Source organism: Monodelphis domestica, chromosome 3, assembly GCF_027887165.1.
Source record: "Monodelphis domestica isolate mMonDom1 chromosome 3, mMonDom1.pri, whole genome shotgun sequence".
In the NCBI taxonomy this organism is placed as follows: Eukaryota; Metazoa; Chordata; class Mammalia; order Didelphimorphia; family Didelphidae; genus Monodelphis; species Monodelphis domestica.
Window position 1 is genome coordinate 29582320 of NC_077229.1, and position 22156 is coordinate 29604475.

Consider the following 22156-nt stretch of genomic DNA (forward strand, 5'->3'; position numbering starts at 1 on the left):
TGGGTAAAGATCTACTCTGGCCTGGCCTGAGCCAAGGGGAGTTCAGAGGCCCAGGAGCCTTCCCAGAAGATTAAATCTAACTTGGCATCCAGTTAGGAGGCCCCCTTAGAGGCTGGAACCTTCAGAAGGATCAAGGGAAAGGGAAGTCATCCTTAACACTCACCATGTGGTCACCTAAGGGAAGCAGTCCCACCTAGACCCATGCTTCAGAGCTCCTCCAAGTCAAATTCCACCGCCCAAATCCACAAAAGCTGCAAAGCCACAAAAGTCCCCCTCACAGGAAGTCACACAAAATATAAAGGCCATTCTTTACATCACTTCCTGCATCTCATATGTACCAATGGTGGCTTAAACTTGGCTTAGGACAGCCCAGGGGGTCAGTCAGTTGTTTCTGATTTGTCACTTGCTAGCACACGCAGGTCACAGACCTCCCTCCCCTACAGTTAATCCTTAAGGAGGGGTGTATACATTCCTGGTTGCTAGAATTCTAAAGTAAATCTAAACATTCACAATCCCCCCTGATGATGATTGGGAGACTAGTCTCCCCAATTGATCACTAAACATAATCATCTTGTACTTCTAAAATCTTATAACTACAGGTACATACAAAATTTCACCTTCTAAGAGGAAACTAAAATAGTTAGAGATGAGAGGGAAATAGAAGAGAGAGACCGCAAAACCAATGTTTTGCTGGAATTTGACTTGGAGAAGCTCTGAAGCCTTTTCCCTTTACTTAGAATTTTTACACTTAAGATTTTTGAAGTTTTTGATTTCTCTTGCTAATTGATTCATATACCTCATAACTCAGTCATGCATTCCTAAGTGATCCCTATGTTTTTCAATTACCCTCTTCAGGGGGGAATGTATTATTATTCCAAATTGCAAAGTTTAAATTCTTTTTGAGAATAATTTTAGGATAAACACACTACCTCTCTGAATCCAGAAAGTGAACTGTTTGGAGAAGGAACCATTAAGATGCCTTCACAGACCACACGCTGAACCAGAAGATCCAGAGTGAACTTTGGGATGTGGTGATTTGAACTGTGTGGGGTTGAATGCATTTGTTTTGTATGTATATTCTTGTGCCGAAAGGGGACTGCCCCCTAACTGGTTTTTTGTCAATGTGCCTAGCAATCATGGTTTTTGATCTCTTTTCCTTTTATTGCCAAATTATTGTAATTTCAAAGTTGGTTATATTTACAAGATCCATTGGAGAGACCAGTCTTCCACAGATTTTAGGGGGGAATGTATAATTGAAGATCTGTTACCCTAAAAAAGAACTACATTTCCCAGGATCCCACTGACTTACTTCCTGAGAGATAGGGGATATTAGGCAGGGATGTGGAAGGTCCTACCTCTTTACTTTCAATCCCAAGCTTGGTGGTAGCAAGGCGGGTGTTTGAACTGGTTGATCAGCCATGGGCACATGGTTTTTATTTTGTGTCCTCTTTATTCCTTGATTTCTAATGATCTTTAATAACCCCCCTAAACTATAAAATTTTTATTATTAGAGATAAATTTAATTTTTACAAGTTATAGGTTGGATACTTTACCTTGGCTGGCTGGCTCACAGATCTAGGCTGCCCATGGTAAAGGGGACCAGGAGAAAGGAGCAAGGACAGTCCATCTCAACTGCTGGTAGGAGTGGAGCAAAGGGTCTCAGAATGGATTTCTTATTGTCACTGAGTCATCTCCATGGATGAAGTAAGGGTGGTCCATTGACTCAAGGTCCAGGATTTCCAATGGGAAAATGACAACAATGAAATATTCCTGAATTGGCATCATTTCCCCAAACCACTTAGAGAAGGCACTCCAACAGATCTGCTAAAGCCTGATCTCTATTTCATTGAGTTCTATGTAATCATCTTGGAGCAGTAGCCTCCTTCATCTCACACCTAACATGCTATGATGTGTAATGAGACTTTCATAATAATCGTACACTTGTGCCCAGGACATTACAGTATGTGAAATTATTTTCACATCTCTTATGTCACTCAGATTTCAAAACAGGGAAGGGGCCAGAGATTTGGGAGTTGGAAGGAGCCATAGAGATCATCTATTCCTACCTCCATATTTTACAGAGGTGGGAACTGAGTCTAAGAGAAGGGTATTAGGATTATAGATTGGTTTTGTCTTTGTATCCCCAGTACCAGCATGGTGCCTAACACAAGTTGGTAATAATACTAAATACTAGTTCCTAATACTGAAATGACTACTACTACTGCTAACTAGCTGTTTTTTCTTCTCTTTTTTATTTCCAGTTTTAGCACAGTGCTTGGCATAAAGTAGGAACTTAATAAACACTTAGGTGCCTGAGGGCGTATTCTGGTCTTTCATTTAGATTTGGTCTGATCAAAGAGAAGAAAAACAAAGCCAAACAAAAAAACCTCTGTGTCTTGTTGGCATTGGTTTTTCTAGGACTAATGTCTAGAACCTCCGTTGTCGAAGCCCTGGCACTGGCACATAACCAACACTTGGGGAGCTGTTCCATTCCCCCTCTTCCCAGAACCAGAGGACATTTTTTGCATGCCCCACCCCTCAGTCCAGCCACCCAAAGCAAGCACTTTCTCCCTCAACTCTCTACAGTAATGGGGGGAGGGGGGGGTCACTGACAACTTGAATTTGCCCTCTGGGCACTAGAACTGGGAAATGGTTCATCAACCCTGATCTAGAAGTTACAGGGAAGTAGCTTTCATCATTAAAAGAAAGGTCATGGGCAACCTTCTTCCCAGGGCCAACCCTAAGCAAAATCTGGGAAGTGGCAAAGTTGGGCTTTGGTGTGCCTTCCTCCAACTCTCCTTGTTCAACACCATCTTCTCTTTCCCTTACCCTCTCATTGTATACCCTTCTGTCCTTACACTGCCCCAAGGTTCTTTAAGGGTGTTTTGTTTGGGGTGCCATATGTCAGAAGGGTGTGGCAAAGCCAGAGCATTTCCTGAAGAGGACATCCAGTATGTCAAGGGGAATTGCCACTTAGTAAGCACCTACTATGTGCCAGGGACTGGGTTAAAAATGGGATCCAAAGAGAGGCCAAAACCAGTTTTTGCCCTCAAAGAGCTCATGGTCTAATGGGGGAGACAACATACAAACAACTATGTATGAGCAAGTTCCCTCAGAGGGAAGGCATTAAGGACTAGGAAAGCCTTTTTGCAGAAAGTGGAACTTCAGATGAGATATTTAGGAAGCCAAGGAAGCCTGGAAGCAGAGAGGAGAAAGCAGTGCATTCCAGGAATAGAGAACAAACAGGAGACCCATGTCACTAGATTACATATGGAGTACACATAAAAAAAGATTATAGAGGTAGGAATGGGTCAGGTTATGAAGGACTTTGAAAACCAAAAAGAGAATTTTATTTTTTTATCTTGGAGGTAATAGTGGAGGGAGCCACTAGAGGTAATAGGGAGGTGACAAGTAATTTAGGAAGATTAATAGACAGCTGAGTAGAGAATGGATTGGAGTAGGGAGAGACCTGAGGAAGGAAAGTCAATTAGCAGGTGATTTCCATAATCCAGGTATGAGATTTGAGGGCCTGGACCATGGTGAGAGCAGTGAGAGAAGACAGGGAGGGGTCTCTTAAATAGAAGCTATAGAGGGACAAAGAACAGGGCTTGACCATTGACTGGATATGGGGAAAGAGTTGAGGATGACACCTAGATTATGAGCCTTAGTGACAGGAAAGCTGGTTGTAACCTCTACAGCATTAGGAAAGTTGGAGAGAGGGATAAGTTTGGAGAAAAAGAAAATGAACAAGTTTAGTTTGGAACATGTTCAAACTCAACATGTCTGCAGCACATCTAGTTTGAGATGTCCAACAGCAAGTTTCAGATGGCCAACTGGAGATCAGAAGAGACATTAGAGCTGATGAAAGAAATCTGAGAGTCATCTGCATAGAGATAGCATTTTAAATCATGGGAGCTGATGAGATTACCAAGGGAAATAGCTTAGATGGGGAAGACCCAGGAAAGATACCAACAGTTAGCAAGTGTGACTGGGAGGAAGATCTAGCAAAAGAAATGGGAAAGGAATAGTTAATAGGAAAACCAGGAGGGAGCAATGTCTAGACATGAAAGAAAAGGGTATCAAGGAGAGGAGGATGAACAATAGTATCCAAGGTTGCAGAGAGGTCAAAAAGGATTAGAATTAGGAAGAGGCTGTTAGACAGGGCAGTAAGAGCTCATTAGTAACTTTGAAGAGTAAGAAGAGTAATGAGAAAGATGAAGGCATCCAGCTGTAGACAGTCTTCTCCAAGAGTTTAGCCAAAAAGAGAGAGAAGATTTAGGACAAAAGCTAGTGCAAATGGACAGATGAATGAGGATGAATTGCAGATAGGAGAACCACAGGCTGTAGATAGGCTGAAGCGAAGCAATCAATAGACCAGGAGAAACAGAAGATAAGTGAAAGTGAGGATGAGAGAGGGAGCAATCTGAGAGAGAAAGCAGGATGCAATGGGATCCCTTGGCCTTAGTGAAGAGGGCTACCTCTTAATGTGAATAGATGGGGGAGAGAGTTGCAGAAGGTATTGGAGTGGTGTGAAATGAGGAAGGGAGAAGAGGGAGCTCATGGCAAATGGCTCCAGTTTTTTCAGTGAAATATCCTTTGCTGAGATGGTGGGGGAAGGGGAGGCAAGGGAGGTATGAGGAAGGATGAAAAGGTTTGGGAGAGCAGCTGTGATGAAGGGGATGGTAAAGTGTAAAAAGGATTAGGGAGATGTAAAAGGATTGCTTTGTAGGACTGAAGGCCCAATTGAGGTCATGTAACACAAATTTGTAGTGGTCTCAGCACTGTTCCAAGATTTTCTCCAGCTTTGTTTAGCAGCAGGAGTACAAGCAAAAGCAGCAAATGGTGAAAGTAGCCTAAGGCTGATGTTAGGCATGGGCAAGATTCTAGAAAGGATAAGGGGGCAAGGGGTTTGAGAAGAGGACAATGCAGAGTTCAATTGGTTCACCAAGAAGTCAGAAGACGGAGAAGGGGAGAAAACATATCCAGTGCAGGAGAGATGGTTGGAGGTCATGATGAGGTTGAAGAACAGGGTTTGAAGGAAGTGGTAGAATGGTAGAACAAGGCAAAGGAAGTGGTAGGATGACCACAGGCTGTGATCAGAAAAGGGAATTACCAAGTTTACCAACATGGAAGTGGTGCAAGTTGTGAGTGGTGGCAAGATCAAGGCTATGGGCGGAGAGCAGATCATGGGAAATGATTAAACTGAGGAACTGGGAGGTTAGAGTATCTGAAGGAGAATCAATATGGAAGCCCCCTAGTATGAAATAAGGAGAGAAGGAGAGAAAGACTTTGAACCAAGAACTAACTACATGGAGGAAGGAAGAGAGTGTCCGGGAGGTCTGTAGACAATAGCCACAAGGATTTTGATGAGTAGACATGGATTGAGGTGGTAGATACAGCTTGAGTGAACCTCAAAAGACAAGAGATTACTAAACCATAGTGGTAGAGGGAGCATCCGGAAGTGGCAGTAGAGGGCAAGGAGTGTGCCAACTGCCCTACCTTGACCAGTGAATGGAGTGGGCAGCCAGGGAGGCTTTGTCATCAGGAGGGAGCCACACACATCCTTTGATCTTAAAGCAAACCAGTCAACAAGCATTTATTAAACATGTGCTTTGTCCCGGCGCTGTGATGAGCACTGAAGCTACAAAGGAGAAGACATCAAAGTCCTTACCCTCAAGGAGCTCACATTCTAATGGGAAAGATGACCCATGAAGAACTATGAACAACTGAGATATATTTAGGATTAATGGGAGGAAGTCCAGCGTCCCTTCCACAAAGCCATTCTGGCCCTCTCCAAAGAGATCCGTCAAACAGCCTGCACCAAAACCCTAGGGCGGGGTACTTCTCCCCAAGGACATTTATTTCCCTCTTCCGAACAACGGCTGTTAAGTGCCCACAACATCTAAGGCTCTGCCTCTCTCCAGTAGAGAACAAAGGTCAACAATTAAAGGATTTAAAGAGACTTTCCCGAATAAATCCAATAAACTCTCATTTTTACAGATAAGGAAACCGAGCCGTGGAAGAGCTCCATCAGCCCCTTAATCATCAGCAGAGGGAGGATCTGAACTGGGGTTTTTGACTCCCAAGTTCATCTCCCTCTCCAACACTTCCAGTGTGACCAGCCGTATCTTAGTCCCCCACGCTCTTCCTCACTTCGCCTCATCCTTCATCTCAGCGCCCTTACCTCTTTCTTCCTCTTTCTCCCGGATGACTCTCCCCTTGAGGGCTCGGCTCCAGGTGCCACCGTAGTCTCCCAGCCTGCCCCGCTCCGGGGAGTCCTTGGAGGAGCTGCTCTTGAGCCAGGGGCCATACCTGCGGACTGCATTCGGAGACTCGGGGGTCTCGCGGAAGCCCCTCTCCAGGTGCAGGAGGTCCTGGTAGGGCAGCTCAGCTCCCTCAGGGGCACCGGCGGCTGGGTTGGGCTCATTCTCAGCCACGGCGGGCTGGCCCACGAAGCCCGAGTGCAGGAAGACCAGGCTGCCAGCCGTCAGGTAGAGAGCCACCAAGGTAAAGAAACGGACTGGTTTCCGGCGGAAATATCGCTGGAACTTGACCCAGAGTTTGGCCATAGCAGGTTCATTCCGGACTCGCCTCTGGGGGTCTAGTTTGGGGGCTCAAAGCGGGAAGGAGTCATGGGGCGGGGCTTGGGAAGGAACTTCTGGATAAAAGCGGACAGTTCTAGACCCCAGGCGGGGCCGCGGGGGTGTCCTGGTTAATATGGCTTGGACTGGATTTGGGCAAGCCCGCAAATGGCAGACGGGGCGGTAGCTGGGGTCCAACGCTGGCTGGGGATGGACCCCGCCCGGGGTCCCCCAGCAACGAGGAATTCGGAAGAGCGGGAGCGGGTGGAGGAGAACTTCACCGGCTTCTGCCCGCTGTGTGGAGCTCAGGAAAGGACTCTGTCCTCAGAACACGTCAGGGTCATTCTCTCTTCTGGCTGCACTGAATTCTTCCTTACTGAAAGTTCTGGAGAGAAGTAAGCCTGGAAAGGCAGCTTGAAAGTGAACCCACTGGTTCAAGTCTCTTCTCCCAGTCTCTCAGCCCGAGAGCGTAGGGACATTTAGCCAGGGGCCCGGGCCCTCTCCACTGAGGCTAAACTCGCTCAGGTGCCCGCCGGCGATGTGAAGCTTTGGGCTAACAGGCCTCCATGCATTCCCGCCCCAGGGTTCCGTCCGGTGCCTGCAAAGTCAACAGAAACATTAATCAGAGGCTGGCTCTTCAGCGGACTTAAGCAAGAATTTCCCAGCCAAGCCAAGCCAGCCGGGGCAAGAATTGGAAATCAGATGCTTTGGGTTCAAATCTTGAGTCACTTAAAGTCTATGGGCCTCAGTTTCTTTCTCTGTTTGGCTAGGTTGAACCAAAGTCAAAAGCCCCCAAACTTGTAGCCTAGAAAGATTAAATGAACCCCAGTTTACTTAGCTTAAGGGTGAAGGCTCTTGGTTTGACCTTGTCACACCGGGAGTTCCTCTCAAGGGAAAGTCCTACTTCACTGCCTAACTAACTAACAATAGACTTTAAGATGTTGAGTATCTCTTTTGTCCCAAAGGTTTCTCCCTTTAGGCCAAAGTCCTGGGTCTTTCCCTTTTGTGTCCATTGTAAAGTATCAGCCCCTCACTGTTATTCCGGTCTGGAACTCCTCATTTTCCTTTATTACCATTGTAAAGTCAATCAACTGTCCCTCTCATCCTTAGCCCCCTTGTTTCACCTAGAAAGGTATTTAAGCTCCCCAACTTTAATGGCTCCTCGGAATCTTCATCTAGCGTGGTGGCACTCCCAGGGATAACATCCCCAGAGTCCAGGGTTTATACCCTGAAAAAGTTGTGGTGCCAGACTCTGAGTAAAGAATTAAATACTGGACGTATCCCTCTCCTGATTAAAGACTTGGTTTTTCTGACTATTTGATAGTTCTGTGTTATTTCCAAGTTAACACACGGAATCTAGAAACCCCAAACTTGTAGCCTAGTAAAATCTGATGAACCCCCAATTTAGTTAGCTTAAAGGTGAAGCTTTCAAGTTTGACCTTGTCACACGAGTCCCCCCCCAGGGAAAAACCCAGCTCCATAAATTCAGATTAACAATAGACCCTAAATTAGGAAAGCACTGAAGCCCCTCTCCTTAATTAAAGAGTGGTTTTTCTGACTACTTAATAGTTTTGTATTTTTTCAAGTTTAATATTTGGCACTGACTATACAAAGAGAAAGCAAGTCAGTATTCTTTTCACCCCACCATGACTCATAGAATGAGACATCCAAGATGACCCGTTTCCATTTCCCCATTCCACAGAAGAGTAAACTGAGGCCCAGAGAAATCAAATGACTACCCAAGGTCACATGGCAGAGCTAGGACTATTTAGAACCCAAGGTCAGACAATCCCATAGATCTTTTATAACCCAGTGACAGGTTCCTTTCAGGAAAATGAAAGCTCATGATTGAAAAGTTCAGGGTCTGACCATCCCGTGGCCTGTTCTCAGCCCCCGAGCAATCAAACACAGCCTATTTTTAGCTGTACAGAAAAGCATTGGAGCACAAACCCCAGGGAAGATAGTTGGCAGAGCCATCCCCTCTGCCAACGGTGGAAACAAAGGACATCATTGGGGGCAGTAACTCCCTCCTCTGAGCAGGCAGTTTGAGGAATTACTCTTGGTTGTGTGACAAGGAAATCACTTTAAAAGACTGATATATATTAATTTAAGGTCGCCAAGGAATTCAGCTATGTAATTCCTAAATGAAAACTCAAGTCAGCAGTCAACCTTTTATGGAATTTTTAATTACAAACAGGAGGAAGAAAAGTATTAGAGAGAGAGAGAGAGAGAGAGAGAGAGAGAGAGAGAGAGAGAGAGAGAGAGAGAAGGGAATAGGGCTTAAATACCCCCTCTGTTTAGGCTGGGCCAAAAGGCCCAAGCCCTTAGATAGCTGAGGCAAAGAAAAGAGATCAGTCCCTATCACTCACGTGACCAAAATGGAGAAACAGTCTCAGCGGCCTCCACCTCCAGCCTCCTTCAGAGCAAAACTTCTCAGAGCACAACTTCTCAGAGCAAAACCTCTCGACCCCCTCCCCAGTCCTCAGACCCCGCTATCTTTAAGGAAACCATCTAAGTTCCCTCCCCTCAGTTCTCACATCTACCAATCACTGTCCATGTCTTCCCTGTGCCAATGGTGGCTCTAGCTTAACCCAGGACCGCCCAGAGGTCTGTGGCTTTGCACATGTCTGTTGAAGGTCATATTCTCAAATAATTAAATCTTGATCCTTTGCTGCAGCCCTTCCTAAATCCTGTTACTCTGAGTAGGGTGGAGATTGGAAGTTCTAAGACCTGGTTCTGTCATTCCAAGTATCTCTATTGTATCAATTCTAAAATCAATCATGACTCAAAGAACTTCCTGTTCTATGCTTAAGCATAGGTCAAAGCCCTTTCCATTGTTTAGCAAAAGGTTTCTGTCCTAAAGTAATCTTAAGTAGGGAGGAGAAGGACCCTCCCATGCCAAGGGGGTTCATATTCCAATAGACTATCAGTAGGAAATTTTTCAAGTATGAAATTTCCCAATGGTGAAATTTCCAACATTTATAAGTCTAAGAAATTTTAAGGTTTACAGTTGTTTGGATAGGCTGAATGGGGTCCAAACGTCTGGGAACTGGACACACCGCTAGAGCTCACCTTATTTTACGTGCCACTCACAGGCTGCCTACCACAGAAAATCAGGCCTCTTTAGATCCACTTGAGAAGACAGAGTTCCCCCTCGGAAGGTCTAGGGAAGATCCCACACAATCCAGACCCCCAGCCAGTTCTGGTTGTTGCCCTTTGATGTGAATCTGTGATTTCACTGGTGTGAGGGAACTCCAGGGAGAAAATTCTCAGCTCTAATTTAGGTCAGCAATTCATTTATAACCTAAGCTTTTAAATACTAGACTCCTAACCCTATCAGGATGTGTATGTATGTGAGGGGGTTGAGGGTATCATGGACTTCATCTCGGAATTTTTTAGATGCATAAAATAACATGCAGAGGACTACAAAAAAATCCTCAACTTGTCAATGTGGAATATAGAAACCCCCAAAATTGTAGCCATGTGGGATCTGAAAGCTCCCCCAATTTAGTGAGCTTGAAAGATGGAGACCCTAAGTTTGCCCTTTTGTCTCTAGGGAGGTCACAGATTCTGCCAGTCTTGGACAGAATAATGGACCCTAAAGTAAATGATAATCCCCTTTAGGTGGGGCTAAGCAAATGCTAGGTACTCTTTGTCTTAAGTAGTCTTAAGACTTTATCTGAGATCTTTCCCAAGAAGACCAACAACCCCTGGACTGGAACTACCTCCAGGAAGTGAAGCACAGTGAGAGGAGCAGAACCAGGAGAACATTGTACACAGAGATGGACACACTGTGTTACAACAGAATGTAATGGACTTCTCTACTAGCAGCAATGCAATGACCTGGGACAATTCTGAGGGACTTTCGAGGAAGAACTGTGGAAGCGGAAATACAGAAGGAAAACAGCTGCTTGATCATATGTTCAATGAGGACATGATTGGGGATGTAGACTCTAAGCAATCACCCTAGTGCAAATATCAATATGTGGAAATGGGTCTTGATCAATAACACAAGTAAAACCCAGGGGAGTTGCTCTTTGGCTACTGGAGGGGGATAGAAGTGGGGGAGGAAAAGAACATGAATCATGTAACCACAGAACAGTTTTCTAAATTAATTAATTAAATTTTTAAAATTAAAAAAAAAAAAAGAAAAAGAAAAAACAGGAAGACCAACCCTTGGGCAGGAACCATCGTTTTAGTGTCCATTGTAAGTAGTCCATTCCCTTACACCTTAGCCTTTGGCTACTGTTTCTTTCCCAAACCTGTCAGCATAGTTTGAACCCTCCCATTTCCTTGTAGCCATGGTAATGTCAAGCAATCATATTTCCCTGACCCTAGGTTCCCCAAAAAGTATATAAGCTTCCCAAATTCTTTTATTGTTTGGAGCTGTCAAGCTAGCTCAGTTGGCAAGTTCCCAGGGGTCAGTGGCCAGAGCGACCAGAATCTGAGGTCTCTATGTGGGTTTGTAGTGGGCAGCTCTGTGTGGAGGCCTGAGAGAATTACCCCTCTCCTTAAAGAGTGGCTTTCTATGTTGTTGGGTTTTTTCAGTTTAATAACCAACACCAAAATACAATGATCAGAATATCTATCTTTCTGTCTATCTATCCATCCATCTATCCTATTTATCTATCCCATTTGTCTCTGTCTATTTGTCTATCTATCCATCAGTCTATCTATCCATCCTTCCATTCATCCATCTGTCTGTCTATCTATCTATCTCTGTGTCTGTCTGTCTATTTATCTATCTATCTGTCTGTTTGTCTCTCAAGGCAGAAGAGTGATAAGACCTAGGCAAAGGGGGTTATGTGACTTATTCAGGGTCACACAGCTAGAAAGTGTCTGAGGCCAGATTTGATGTCTATCTATCCATCTATCTACCAGTCTATCTATCTATTCTGATAATTACATATGTTCAGGAGACCTTAGGTTTAAGAACATTGCTTTTAGTCTATTTTTTCCAAACACTTACCTTCCATCTTAGAATTGATTCTAAATATTGGTTACAAGGCAGAAGATTAATAAGGCCTAGGCAAAGGAGGTTAAGTAACTTCCCCTGGGACACATAGCTAGGAAGTGGATGAGACCAGATTTGAACCTAAGACCTATGTCCAGACCTGGCTCTCAGTCACCTCGCAGTCCCAGAACATTGTTTTTTCTTAGGATGTCTTAAGGAGAGATTAACCATGAAATTGTACAGTCCTTGAGGCTAAAAGGCATCCAAGATATCCCCCTGCCTTCACATTGGACCATCCCAATGAGTAAGACTCTCATTTATTTGTTAAGATTTTTCTACCTGCTCTGGTACCAAGCAACTCTTTATTTGGCTCTTTCAGTTGTGCCTGACTCTTGGTGACCCCATATGGGATTTTCTTGGCAAGATATTGGAGTGGTTTTTTTTTTCAGCTCACTTTACAGATAAGAAAACTGAGGCAAAGAAGGTGAAGTGACTTGCCCAGGGTCACATAGCTAGTGTCTGAGACTCAAGTTCAAATCTTAGCTTAGTTCTTTGCTAGCTCTGGGACTTTGAGCAAGTCATTCAAACTCTAAGCCTTTCCTCTTCTGTAGGATGAGAGAGTTGAACTGGGTTTATAATGCTAGATATGGAAGGGATTTCAGAGGCTATTTAGCCCACCAGATCATTTGACAGAGGAGGAGTCTGAGATTAAGTGACTCACCCAAAGTCACAAACCTCAAAGAAGAGATTTAAAGCCAGGTCCACTGAACCATGTTGCCTCCTTAGAGGATAGCTAAGGTCCATTCTAGCCCAAAGTCTACAATCTTACTGCCATCCAAGTCCTTCTCCAAGTAGAGTGGAAAAATTTTGTAGATCTGGGGTCAAGAGAGCTGGGTTCAAATTCCTCCTCTGCTCCTTCTACCTTTGTGACATTGATCAAGTCACAAACTTTCTCAATGGCTCCCTGTGTAAAGGAAAGAGGTTAAAACTGACAGTTTTGATGGCCCTTTCAAGCTCTAAACTCAATGATCCCCTCATTCTGTTTTCATTTTTGTTTTTTGTTTTTCCTGGAGAGAATGACCAGTCTCTATAAAGGCTATTTATGGATCAGAAAATATAAAATTGTCCCCAGTCTTCCCTCCAGGCTTTTGAGTTCCAACATCTTGGACCCAAATCCCTTTATGTCCTATTACGGGCTTTCAGAGTTTGAGGATTCCAGGACAGTAGAGAAGGCCAGATGGTATTGGCCCTAGGACTTTCCTACCAGCTTCCTCCCTCCCTCTCTTCAGCATAGAGTCCTAAGGTGGCCAATTTAGGAAATAGCCTTGGAGGGCTATCATCAAAGCCACTTTGGTGTTATTTTCAGGGCATCCAGAATTCCATTAGTTCACTCAGTTTTGGGGAAAACATCTTGGTCCCTTTGGAGAAATTCATCAGCCTCCCACCTCCCCATTGCCAACCAACTCCATGAAGATATGGTGATCATTAGCCTGATGTATCATCACTCCACTGGAACAGAAATGCAGATCGGGCCCAGGGACTCATGTCATGACTGATCACCACCTCCCCTTCTTTTCAACTCCTGATCCTCTTGGGGGCCACCACTGACTTTTTTTCAATTTCTGCCAGAATCGTAACACACTATGGTGGAAAGATTCTTGGAGGTCATCTAGCCCAGTCCCAGAATTTTATAAAATATCCCGAAGCCCACTTAGGGGATAGACCTACTTTGAGGTTGCACAGCAAGTGAGTGGTAGAATATATTTCAGATTTCCTAATGTTCATTCTGTATTATTATTCTAAAATACAAAGTTTAAATTCTTTTTGAGAGTAATTTTAGGATAAGAAACATGCTACCTCTCCAAATCCAGAGAGTGAACTATTTGGAGAAGGTACCATGAAGATGTCTGCACAGACCACACGCTGCACCAAAAGATCCAGAGTGAACTTTTGGGATGTGGTGATTTGAACTGTGTGGGATTGAATGCATTTGGTTTTGTATGTATACTCTTATGCTGAAGGGGATTGCCCCCTAACTGGCTTTTTGTCAATGCAAGTATAGCAATCACTGGTTTTGTTCTCTTTTCCTTTTGTCACCCAATTATTGTAATTTCAAAGTTGGTTATGTTTACAAGATCCATTGGAGATACTAGTCTTCCATGGATCTTAGGGGAGAATGTATAATTGAAAATCTGTTACCCTAAAAAAGAACTACATTTCCCAGGAGCCCACTGACTTCTTGCCCTTATGTACTTCCTATAGACAGGGGATATTAGGTGGGACGTGGAGGGTCCTGCCCTTTTTTTGGCTCTGTTGGTGAGCATGGTGGTGGTGAGTGGGGATTTTGAAATGGCTAATCAGCCATGGACAAGTGGTCTTTTTTATCTGTTACCTTTTTATTCCTTTATTTCTAATGATCACTAATAAATCTCTTAAAATATAATAGTTTATTATTTGAGATTTAATTTTAATTTTTACAATTCCATTATTTTATCTAGTAACCCACAATGCCATTTCTCAGAAGCAACATTTCAAATGTGGCCATCTCTCAATCTTTTGAGAATGGTTGATCTGTCTTGCCAGATATTGTGAATCTTGAAATTTCTCAGACTATACCTTAGAACATTTGGTTAAGACCATTCCCCATTTTAAACAGTGAAGCTACTTAGATCTAAAATGTGAGAACTCTACTTGGATCAGAAATGGGAGGACCTCTACTCCACCCTTACTTAGGACTGCTTTAGGGGAGAAAACTCCTTGCTAAACAATGAAAGTACTTAAACCCATACTTATAATGAGGCAAAAAGTTCTTTAAGCCATGCCTATTTTTAGAATTAATACAATGGGGTGCTAAGTACCTATTGAAGGTCAGGCAACTTGTAAACTTGCCAGGACAAAAAGGTGAAAAACTTACTAAAGGGATTAGTCCACTCGGCTGTGAATTCAGAATGGGCTGTCCTTTGGAAAACGTCTACTGTGATTGGTAGATGGAAGAACTTAGGGGAGGTGACATAGGAGAAAACTCCCTATATAAGAAAAAGGACAGTCTGTTGGAGAAGGCTCACTGGAGCTCCTCTGAGGGGACTCTGTCCCTCTGGAAGCTCTTGAGAGAGGTCCTTTGAAACAGTCTCTGGCTGGAAGGCCCTTTGAGGAGGACTCTGGCTGGAACTCCCTCTGAGGAGACTCTGTCCCTCTGAATTCTTGCTTGGACAAATCTTGTGGTGAGTGATAAAGGACTGACTGATTCTTTCTCTTAAGGGCTTAGGCCTGGGTTGGTCAGGGCTGCCCTATCCTTTTCTCATTATTTTCCTTTTTCTCTCTTTCTCTCTTTTTTTAATTCCTCATTGTATTATTAATTAAATTCTCTATAAAACCCAGTTGACTTGGGTATTGAATAATTGGGAATATTTCCCTGGCAACCACCTTATATATTGATTTAAAACAAGACACTGTAGTGGAAACATTTTCTGCGATCATAATTTACTCACCCACTCTTATATCTATCACAATTTATATCTTCAACCATTTTAACTCTTACAGTTTATGGCTCCCACTCTTTTAAATGCCACAATAGCCAGATATCAACAGTAGGTTTTAATTCTAGGGTTGGTTTTCCCCCAGCACCACACTGGATTTCTCTCCTTGGGGTTAGGGCAATCCTTTCATTCATCTAAAACAAGAGAAAGGATCATGACAAGGTCCTTTCCCTCAACCAACTTAGGATCAAAGGATTGGACCCAGAAAGTTCTATCAGGACACATTTCATTGAGTCCCTTCATTTTAAAAAGGAGGAACTTGAGTTCCAGAAAGGGGAGGGGAGGTATGAGGTCATACAGGGGAGTAACTAGCATAGTCAGCATTCATACCAAGGTTTTCTGACTCCACACTGAGGACTCTTTCCTGCACCTTAGTTGAGGCAGCAAGAGTCTCACATACTGGAAAACCCCAACAAAATAAGACTTAACCAACAGGAAAAGATGACTATCCCAGCAGTGTCAAAATAACCAAAGGGGGTAGGGATAGGCTGGAAAGAGTTGGGAATTCACAAGGGCATTCATGAACTTGGGGAGTGAGAATGAATCAAGGAAAGTTTTTCCATCTGGGAAGGTAGAGAGGGATTTGAACTAATGACTTCAAAGGTTGGTTACACATTTGGATAAGTCAATTCAGCTCTTGGGCATTGATTTCCACATCTGTAAAATGTTGGAATGAGAGAGTGGACCAGAAGAACTCTAAGATTCTTTCTGATTCTCAATCTATAGTCTTCTAAATACAAATAAACTAAAATGGATGTGGGGAAACTAAACACAGAAGATCAGCTTGAGTCAGTAAAACCAGACAACTTTGGGATGGACAAGTATTTTGTTGCATCGGGTTTCCGAGTGAATGAATTAAACATTTCTTCTCTTTGAGGCGCTGAGCTACATGTGGGAGTCACAGAGAAAGGCAAAAACAGTCCTGGCCATCAAGGAGTTCATGTATGAATGGGAGAGACAACATATAAGTTACTAGCTGCCCACGTGATCTCTACAGAGCAGTCTCAGAAAGGAAGGTTCTGGAGGCTGGGGGAACCAAGAACATGACCAGTGTGACTCTCTGGCTAAACCTTTATGAGAGAGATGTCCAAGCTCAGCTCTTCTGTAGAAGACTCTTAGCATACCATGAAGGCACAGAAGCTATCACTGTTATTATTACATGTTATTAGCAGCTCTGCAGAAGCATTAACTAGTCAGAGCTATAGATTGTCTGAGCTAGAAATGACTTCAGAACAGGGGATGTCAGGCCTGGGAGGGGGCTTAGAACAGAGGTTGTCAGATCTGGGAAGGGGGCTTAGAACAGGGGATGTCAGGGCTGGGAAGAGGGCTTAGAATAGGGGATATCAGGGCTGGGAGGGGGCTTAGAACAGGTTGTCAGACCTGGGAAGGGGGCTTAGAACAGAGGTTGTCAGAGCTGGGAGGGGGATTAGAACAGAGGTTGTCAGATCTGGGAAGGGGGCTTAGAACAGGGGATGTCAGGGCTGGGAGGGGGCTTAGAACAGGGGATGTCAGGGCTGGGAGAGGACTTAGAACAGAGAACATCAGTGAGAAAATAGGAGCTAAATAGGATCTTAGATCACATCATTTCAAAGCTGAAGACCCCTTTGAGCATTAAGTGTCAGGGATGGAAGAGACTACAGAATGTGGAATGCTAGAATAAGACTCTAGAACACCTAACTTTGGAATTGAGAGAGACTTTAGAACTCATTGAATCTTACCTCATTTAACTGATGAAAAAACTAAGGCCAAGGAAGGGGAAATGATTTAGTTGAGGTCACACAGGCAGGTAGCCAAGCCAGGTCCTGAGAATCCAAGCCTGGGACTCTCTCTGTCACACCACTGATGGCATCTTCTGTAACAGGTGGGTCCACAGCAGCTTAATAAAGGGAGCTTGCCCCCAGCTGCCTCCCCATCTCTCTGACAGAGCAGGTGGCCCTTCATATAAGCACCCATCCTGGAAGAGCTGCATCCTCCTCCCTGCCCAATCCACTCAACGAGGGCGTGGGGAAGCAAAATGCTATTAAAGGGAGACTGCAGAATTCAAGGCCATTAAGCATCTGCCTCCATCTGATCTGGGGAACTATGAAGTCCCGGCATAATTGACATCCATCTGGATGAAGACAGGTAAGCCAGGAAGAAAAGAAGAAAGACTTCATCAGGCTGTAGCCTGGAGGCTCCACACTAGGAGCACCACCAGCAGGATGCCTGCTTCTTTAGACTAGGAAGACCTAGATTCAAAGCTTAGCTCTATCCAGTATCAGGAGATCACAGAATCATGAGCCTACACCTGAGGAGGCCATTTCACACACTGTTCCCATTTTACTGATGGAGAAACAGAGGCCCTGAGAATTTAAATTACTTATCCAAGGTCACACAGTAGCAGACTGGGATTTGAACCCAAATCCTCTGCTTTCAGATCTAGGCAGAAGGGAAATGATCAAAGTTTGTAAGGAGGGGCAAAACTGGAATTCACACCCTGGTCTTCTCACTCAGTGGAGATGTTCATGCAAAATGGATGACCATTTGTGATGATCATTAGAAAGAAGCAGCTTGGTAGAGGAGAGGAGAGATCTCAGGACTTTAAGACAGGAAGACTCCAAATTCAAATCTTGCCTCAAATATTCCTAGTTGAGTGTCCCTTGGCAAGTCACTTCACCTCTGCTTGCCTCTGTTTCTTCATCTATAAAATGGGGATAATAATAATTACACCTACCTCACAGAGTTGTTATAGAGATAAAATGAGATGGCTTTACAAACCTTAAATCTCTACAGAAATGCTAGCTATTATATAGTGAGCATATATATTATATATTTAATGTAATATATATTATGTATAAATTAGAATGAGAATTCTTTTTCCAGTATGGATTGGAATTAGTTGGTCCTGCCTCTTTTATCTGTGACCTTGGAATAATCATTTCAATACTCTTTCTTTCTCTCTGCCTCATTTTCTCATCCATAAAATGGGCACAATAATATTTACCCTGCAAGGGATCGTTGTTCAAAGAGTCAGGAGACACGTTAGAAATGATCTAGTTCAACAGTTTCATTTTGTGGATGAGGAAACAGACACCCAGGAATAATGAGGGATTTGCCCCAAGTTTTAGAGGTCAGGAGTGGTAGATTCAAGATTTAGAACAACAATGCTCAGGGCTTTGAATCAAAAGCTTTCCATTGCCCGCCATCTTGATTATTGCCAGAAGCACATGAAATTGTAATGAGCAAGTGTTTGGTAAACCACGAAGGGCTCTCTAAATTTGCCTAATATTGCTACTAGGCAGGTCATTTATCTTCTCTGGGCTTTAGTTTGTTGTTGTCTGACTCTTGATGACCCCATTTGGGGTTGTCTTGGCAAAGATACTAGAGTTGTTTGCTATTTCCTTCTCCAGCTCATTTTACCAGTGAGGAAAACAAGGTAAAGAGGATTCAATGACTTGCCCATGGTCACACAGCTAGTGTTGGAGGCCAGATTTGAATTCAGGAAGATGAATTTTCCTGATTCCACGCCCAGGACTCCACTGTACCACCTAGCCCTGGGCCTCATTTTTCCCATCTGTAAAATAAGGAATCATTGACTTGGAGCTAGAAAAGATCTAAGAAGTCATCAAGTTGTAAACCCCCACCCTTCATTTTATAGGTGAAGAGGCTGAGAACTAGAGATCCTCATTACTCATCCAAGGTCATACAGTCAATAAACAAGTGCTCAAGGCAGGATTAAAAATCAAGTCTTCCTTGTCCTGTCCTCCGTCTACTATGCTTTAAAATTAATATTATCTATACAGTATTGTAGTTCTACTTCTTTTGTTAAGCATTTCCCAGTTATATACATATCTGCATATATACACATATGTGTACATATATATTTATACATATATATTTAAATCCTTGCCTTCCACCTTAGAATAGATACAAATATCAGTTCCAGAAATTATACTGAAACAACATGCCACAGATCACAAAGCTAAGAAGTGTCTGAGGGGCAGCTGGGTGGCTCAGTGGACTGAGAGCCAGGCCTGGAAAGGAAAGTCCTAGATTCAGATTTGACCTCAGGCACTTCCCAGCTGTGTGACTGTGGGCAAGTCACTTAACCTCCTTTGCCTAGCCCTTACCGGTCTTCTGCCTTGGAACCAACACATAGTATCCATTCTAAGGAGGAAGGTAAAGGTTTTAAAAAAATGTGTCTGAGGACAGATTTGAACCAAGGCCTCTCATCTCCAAACCTGACTCTATCCACTGAACCACCTAGCTGACCCCCAATTATATTTTAATTTGATTCCCCAACACAAAAGAGTTTTGTTGGCTAGAGTCAAATACACCAAATTCTTGTTGCAAATCTAATCTAATCCTTTTCTTCCTTCCTTCCTTCCTTCCTTCCTTTCTTCCTTCCTTCCTTCCTTCCTTCCTTCCCTCCCTCCCTCCCTCCCTCAATCCCTCAATCCCTCCCTCCCTCCCTCCCTTCTTTCCTTCCTTCCTTCCTTCCTTCCTTCCTTCCTTCCTTCCTTCCTTCCTTCCTTCCTTCCTTCCTTCCTTCCTCCCTCCCTTCCTTTCTCTCTCTCTTTCTCTCTTCCTTTCTTTCTTTTCAAAGTAAATTGGCCCAAGGTCATCCATGAGACCAGCATTCCCGAGATTCCATTTTTGACTTCCTGTAGAGGCTAGGGGAAGGGAGAAAGGAAAGAGAAGGGAAAAGCTAGAAGACCTGCCATCAACATCTACCTGAATTTGGGACTAAGTCAGAGGCATAAGCAGAGAGGCTGACTAAGTATCCAGGATCTGAGGCCAAGGCTCCCAGTCCTCCTTGACTGGCTTTCTCATACTTCACTTCCTATTAGAAAACTTGTAGCCAAAGTCTTTGGGATTTTGGTTGCAGATGTAATGGTCCTTGCAGAGTAAATACAAGAATCTAGGAATTCAAACACAGAAAATGTTCCTGAGACAAATAAGCCAAAGTCTAAAGGAACATGGACAAAGGATGACCTGGAAGGGGTCTTAAACATCATCTAGTCCAACCTCATTACACAAATGGAGAAACTGAGGACCTAGAGACTTTTTGTGACTTTCCCAAGGTCACCAAGGTAGTTCATAGAGAGCTCAAATTCTAATCTGAATTCTTTGATTCTGATTCCAATAATGTTTCCATTAAGTCACCTAATTCAGCACTTAGCACAATGCCTGGCACATTGTTATTGTTGTCAAGTCATTTTTAGTCATGTCTGACTCTGCCAGACCCATTTGGGTTTTCTTGGCAATGAAACTGGAATGGTTTGCCATTTCCTTCTCCAACTCATTTTATAGACGAGGAAACGGAGACCAACAAGGTGAAGTGACTTGCTCAAGGACACACAGCTAGTGTCTGAGGCCAGAACTGAATTTAAGAAGAGTTTTCCTGACTCCAGACCCAGGATTTTATCAACTAGCACATAGTAGGTGCTTAATGAACAGTGATTGATTGATTAATACAAGTCCATTGCACATGTAAGGAAATTGAGGCAGAAAGATAGGAAATATATTGCCCAAAGTCAGGAGCAATAGTGCCTCAGCCTTCTTGGGTACCATTTTTAGAGGCCTTTAGCAATGACCCCAACAGATGGCTTTTATAGAGGCAACTTCAGTTTAGGAGTGAAGGTGCTAAAGGCCAGGCAGGTCTTTCATCACTCATGCGAGGATAAGCCCAACTCTTGGCTCTCACCACTAGGCAAATTGACCTATGAGGAGAGGGGATGGTGAACAGAGAACAGAGAACAGATGATGGGTAGAGACTGGGGGAGGGTGGAAGTCAGGAGGCAGGAGCCTCCTGATCTGATCCTCAGAGCTGTTCCACAAAGTCCTGTGATTCTTCATCATTTCAGTTCATATTTAATTATCTCTTGACAAGCACCAGACTTACACTAAAGATAGCTCTGGTCCCTAAGGAGCTTCTGCTTGGCAGGAATAGCACCCAGACAGCCTGACATCCCCTGTTCTAAGCCCCTTCCCAGGCCTGACATCCCCTGTTCTAAGCCCCCTCCCAGCCCTGATATCCCCTGTTCTAAGCCCCCTCCCAGACCTGATATCCCCTGTTCTAAGCCCCCTCCCAGCCCTGCCATCCCGTTCTAAGCCCCCTCCCAGCCCTGACATCCCCTGTTCTAAGCCCCCTCCCAGCCCTGACATCCCCTGTTCTAAGCTCCCTCCCAGCCCTGACATCCCCTGTTCTAAGCCCCCTCCCAGCCCTGATATCCCCTGTTCTAAGCCCCCTCCCAGCCCCGCCATCCTCTGTTCTGAGGCCCCTCCCAGCCCCCACATTCTCAGCTCTCTGATACCATCCTATACTTCCCCAAAGTCTCTGCTTTCCCCACCAGGCAGCTCTGCAGAGAGAGAGGGCAGAGGCCTGGGTGCCATTTAGCTGTTGATGTTGGTAAACATTCCCTGACTGGAAACAATAAGACAGGTCCATTATCTCCTCTCGACAATTAGCAGAAGTATTAATGAAATATATGCAAATGTGCACTAATTGACCTAAGACCCAGCAGTTCCTGGTGGGGAGGGACGAGCTCCAGATGGCTTAATGATAGTGATTTAAGACCCTCCTTCAGACTCTTCACCTCTTCCAAAGAAGCCACAAGGAAGGCTCAGGCTCTGCAGAGTTCCCAGCTCAGAAAATGGCTCTCCCAGCTTGCCTTCAGGAAAGGAAAAAACAGGCCTGTTTTCTGGCTCTTTCTGCCAAGGTTCAAACTCTGCCTTTTCATGAAGGTTGTGTCTGGGGTCATATTGTGCTGCTGAGGACGCTGGAGGCCTTTCAGCTTAATCCGTAATCTCGTCCCACTCGGTCTCACCCCAATCAAACTCAGGAGTGGGAGCTCCAGATCTAGCACATTCAGACCCCCAAACACGTTCTCTTCAGTCATGGAATGAAGAATGTCAGAGCTGGGAGGAACCTTAGAACAGAAGTCACACCTAGGACCTTACCACACAGGATGTCAGAGCTGTGAAGGAACTTAGAATGTTAGAGTTGGGAGAGTTCTTAGGATACAGAATGCCTGAGTTGGAAGAGATCAGAAAGGTAATCTAGTCCAATCCTTAAATGCGTTGTTGTTGGGGTAGAGGATGAT

At 44.1% G+C, this 22156-nt stretch overlaps 1 protein-coding gene across 2 annotated transcripts in view; it reads right to left on the minus strand.

Annotated features, from left to right (window-relative positions):
• Positions 1-22156, minus strand: part of WSCD2 (WSC domain containing 2) — a 160784-nt gene that overhangs the window by 72021 nt on the left and 66607 nt on the right. For both annotated transcript variants that reach the window (XM_007489968.3, XM_007489969.3), the window contains exon 2: positions 6185-7179. In XM_007489968.3, the coding sequence (XP_007490030.1) occupies positions 6185-6569 (385 nt within the window). In that variant the 5' untranslated portion in view covers positions 6570-7179. The remainder of the gene's footprint in view (positions 1-6184; positions 7180-22156) is intronic.